This window comes from Vanellus vanellus (genome assembly GCF_965231255.1).
Source record: "Vanellus vanellus genome assembly, contig: HAP1_SCAFFOLD_35, whole genome shotgun sequence".
Classification (NCBI taxonomy): Eukaryota; Metazoa; Chordata; class Aves; order Charadriiformes; family Charadriidae; genus Vanellus; species Vanellus vanellus.
The window spans coordinates 959,397-964,017 of NW_028128889.1; the positions used below are offsets into that span (position 1 = coordinate 959,397).

At 51.1% G+C, this 4,621-nt stretch overlaps 1 protein-coding gene across 1 annotated transcript; it reads left to right on the forward strand.

Moving 5' to 3' along the window:
• Window positions 1-363: 363 nt before the first annotated feature.
• Window positions 364-1,320, forward strand: LOC309683896 (olfactory receptor 14A16-like; the record flags this gene model as incomplete). The annotated part of the gene is made up of 1 exon (XM_082499881.1): window positions 364-1,320. The coding sequence occupies one exon, from the start codon at window positions 364-366 to the stop codon at window positions 1,318-1,320; it is 957 nt and encodes a 318-aa protein (XP_082356007.1).
• Between the last annotated feature and the right edge of the window lie 3,301 nt (window positions 1,321-4,621).

Here is a 4,621-nt window from a genome sequence, read left to right on the forward strand (position 1 = left end):
CAGCAGTTAACTCAGACTGCAGGAAAGATGCTGACAGTTTCAGCTCTGAAATAATATTCCCCTGGTAATCTTATGATTATGAGTGGCTAAAATCTGACTTAAATTGTGAATGGGAAAGCTAAATCCCCACCTTGCCCCGTTGCAGAGTAGAACAGAGTACTCTGGAGCGCACAGTGGAGCCTGAGCTCCTCGTGGCACACTCCAACAGCAACCAAAGGAGCTCCAGAAATGGAGCTGAACAAAGGTGCTACTAAGGAATAAGACAACTGGAGTGTTTCTATGAGAAATAATGAGTTATATTGCAAAATGTTTGTCCTAACCTGTCAATAACTTCTCTTCCTTGGGCAGCTCCCTGGGAAGCTGATGTCCAACAGCAGTTCCACCACTGACTTCCTCCTGCTGGCATTCGCAGACACACGGGAGCTGCAGCTCTTGCACTTCTGGCTCTTCCTGGGCATCTACCTGGCTGCCCTCCTGGGCAACGGCCTCATCATCACTGCCATCGCCTGTGACCACCGCCTCCACACCCCCATGTACTTCTTCCTCCTCAACCTCTCCCTCCTCGACCTGGGCTGCATCTCCAGCATTCTCCCAAAATCCATGGCCAATTCCCTCTGGGACACCAGGGCCATTTCCTACTCAGGATGTGCTGCTCAAGTTTTTCTCTTTTCCTTTCTGATGTCAGCAGAGTATTTTCTTCTCACTGTCATGGCCTATGACCGCTACGTGGCCATCTGCAAACCCCTGCACTATGGGACCCTGATGGACAGCAGAGCTTGTGTCCACATGGCAGCAGCTGCCTGGGGCAGTGGATTTCTCTATTCTCTTATGCACACAGGTAATACTTTTTCACTACCACTTTGCCATGGCAATGCTATGGACCAGTTCTTCTGTGAAATCCCCCAGATCCTCAAGCTCTCCTGCTCAGATTTAAAACTCAGGGAAGCTGGGCTTCTGCTGGTCAGTGCTTTTCTTTTTTTTGGATGTTTTGTTTTCATTGTGTTGTCCTACGTGCAGATCTTCAGGTCCGTGCTGAGGATGCCCTCAGAGCAGGGACGGCACAAAGCCTTTTCCACGTGCCTCCCTCACCTGGCCGTGGTCTCCCTCTTCATCAGCACTTCATTTTTTGCTTACCTGAAGCCCCCCTCCATCTCCTCCTCATCTCTGGATTTAGTGGTGTCATTTCTGTACTCTGTGGTGCCTCCAGCAGTGAACCCCCTCATCTACAGCATGAGGAACCAGGAGCTCAAGGATGCCCTGAGGAAATGGATTAGACATTTTTTCAGCAGCCACGAACTGCGTACCTTCCTCTGCAAATGATTCCCAGTGTGTCTTGTGATGGGCCAAGTCTTCCATTCCTTCCCCCTTTTTTCCTTCTTTTTGTCTTTTTTTCCCCTTGTGATGATCTTTTCTGAAAAGAAATTCTTTTACTCATCCTGTCGTGTTAAGTATCCACCTGTCTTGTGTGACTCAGAGACTTTGGGTAAAATAAGAGTCAGGCTCTCTTTGTATTTAAAGAAAAAAATGAGGCAGCTGCAACTTCTTTTTGTGAGACCCACCATCAGCAGCGCATGAATGAGTGGGAAATGAAGAGACCTTTCTGGCTGCAGCAGCCTGGGGCAGGCCGCTCTGTCACCGGGGCAGCAGGAGCTGCCTGAGGATCCCCAGGGCCAGGGCTCTTGTACTGGCCTGGGGAGAGGGGGTGGCCCAGAGGGGCTGCCGACCTCTCCGAATAGCCTGGAGAGGAGGACACAGGGAGCCACTGACTGCCTTGTCCTTGTGCCACAGATGCCCCCCATCTCTGGGGCTGGCCCTGCTCTGCCCCCCAGCAGCTGCTGTGCCCTCCCGAGGGGCTGGGGCTCTGGAGTGAGTTCCCAGAGCTCTGCAGCACCCTGGGGCAGGCACTGCTGTGGGGCCATCTCTGGGATGGAGAGAGGCCAGGGGAGCTGGGAGAGAGCTGGGATGGAGCCGGGCTGGGCTGGAAAGTGCCCAGGAGTAAAAATCCTCAGTGTCTGGCTTGTCCTGTGTGACCACGCAGGGTGAGGAGTCACACCAGAGCGGTTGTGGTGCAGAGCCAGGGCTTGGGGAAGGGCTCAAAGGCGTGGAGGTGCAGGAGAGAGGAGGCTGGTCTGTGCCCTTGGTGGCATAGACACATTGGGAAGGTGGCCCAGGGCCTTTGTTACTCCCCAGTCTGGCTCGCCGACCATCTCCAGCACTGTCCGCTCACCCCAGGTTTATGGATGAGTACTGCTGTGAGGCCATCTCCATCCTCCTGCTGGGCTCAGTGCCTGTATCAGGGCACGTCCAGCCCTGCCCCAGCTCTCTCCTGGCCCAGACCCCAGTAGACTCTCGAGCAGCGCTGTCTGTGAATCCCTGTGTTGGACATGGCTGGGACTGGGCAAGAATTGGGTGCTGGGGGAGCTTCACAATATGATCATGTTGTAGCAACATTGACATAAACCAGGAAAAGGGAATGTAAAATGTAATTGAAGCCACCAAGGAAACCTGCTGCTGCTCAAGTCCTCTGTACTGCCCCAACCCTATTTCATTATTTACCTAAGATTAAAAACAGAAATAGTAATTAGACGTGATTTATTTACAACTCAATTAAGGAACGAACCAGCAGACAATGTAGCATTGTTGATAAGCAGGGTATTCCTGTCAAGAGAGCGATGAACTGCAGGCCTGGTCAGCAAACCCAGAAAACCACTTGGAACTGCCAAGATCAGAGGAGAAGTGGGTAAAAGGTAATTCTGGCAGGGGGAGATCCAGACCACCGACTCATTGGCCACCTACCCAAATGATGCCACCTACTCAAAAGAGAACAATGGAAGAAGAAGATAGAGTCTGCACAGTAATTTACATGGGAAGCGAAGAAATCTCGACCAATCATTGAAGAAAATAACAATGAGTAGGTATTAATTGTTTGAATATGTAGTAATCCATGTATATAAGTGGAGATTTTTGAAACTAAGGAGTGCTCCGGTTTTGGGATGAGCAGCCAATTTCTGCGCATTAATTGAATAAAGTTGGCAATACCTCTGCTCTGTGTGTTATTGGCTTGCACACCGGGTAAAGAACCCAGATTTGGGACAACAATCATGGGGAGAAGGGGCAAAGATGACTGTTGGTGTTGGGGAACTTTTACCCATCCCTGAATGCACACCACCATGTGGTGTACCTCCCCAGCAGGGCTGTGGGGCCATGTGTGGGGTGGTGGGGCTGGAACCGTGCAGGGACAGGACATTGAGGGAGACCATGAAGCAGCTGCCAAGAGGTGACAGCAAGGACAGGTTACACAGAAGGAATTTACAAATTGCCTTTGCTGTGGAGGTATGCTTTAGGGAACAGCAAAGCTCTCCTGGAGTTGGTGACTGTAAGAAAAGTGAAGGGCAAAACAGGAGTTTAATCGCTCATGAAACCAAGGCTCAACATGGAAAATGCAGGGCTGTGGAATGGGGGGGGGGATTTCATAACAGCAGGCACGGGTGGGGCTGAGGGACTCAATGACACCTTTGCCTGAGTCTTTCCTGAAAAGGCCTCCAGTCCTTTGTGATCAGTGAAGGGGTTGGAGGAGGAGGAGAGCACGTATTGGCAAGAACTTCAGGAAATGCAGGAAGGGCCAGTGCCAATTTCTGCCCCTGCAGGGGACTCACCCTGGCAATGGCAGGGCTGGGGGCTGCCGGCTGGCAGCTGAGGGAACCAGGCTTGTCCAGCCTGGAGAAGGGCAGGCTGAGGGGGACCTCATGGCAGCCTGCCAGTGCCTGCCAGGTTATGAAGAATACAGAGCCAGGCTCTTCAGCATGGTGCATGTTGGGAGGGCAAAAGACCATGGGCGTAAGGTGAAAGAGAAGAGGTTTAGAGGGAAAAAGGAAAAAACCTTTTCCCCATGAGGTCAGGCAAGCATGGGAACAGGTCACCCCGAGAGCCTGTGCAGTCTTTGTCTTGGGAGGTTTTAATGATCCAACTGGATCAACCTTGAGCAAGTCCGTGTCACCGTTGGTCTGACTCTGTTTCTCACAGGTTGGACTACAAACTTCCCAAGCTCTCTCTCAACCTCAATAATCCTGTGTTATGGTTTGAGAGACCCATAACAATTTGTTGTCATTTAGACAATCATTCTATCACCCGATGACCCCTCCCCACCTGGGAAAGGGAAATCGGGAAAAACAAGAAAACCCGAGAGCTGAAGTATAAACAGATTTAATAAAATAAGATTAGATAATTAACATTAACAGCACTAAAGAACTGATATCGATCCCGACACCAATACAGAATATGCAAAGATTATACTCAGCCAGTTATATCAGTAGGAAGCTGTGCACTCCCAGCAGTGGACAGCAAATGTCGGACACTGCGAGCGCTACGGCTTCAGGAGGAAGGGAAGGCCTCAGGGCTCCGGCACCAGGGCACGAAGTTCTCAGGATGGCAGCCATCAAGGGAGAGAGCGACTTCGCAGCAAACTTTCTAATTTATAATGAGTGTGACGTTGATGGTATGAAATAATCCTGTTGGCCAGCTTGGGTCAAGTGCCCGGGTCTCGCTCCTCCTCATCCCTGCACCTGGCTAGCTCAAAAACACTGAGACCTTGAGACCCACACACCATAGCTGTCTGTAAAGT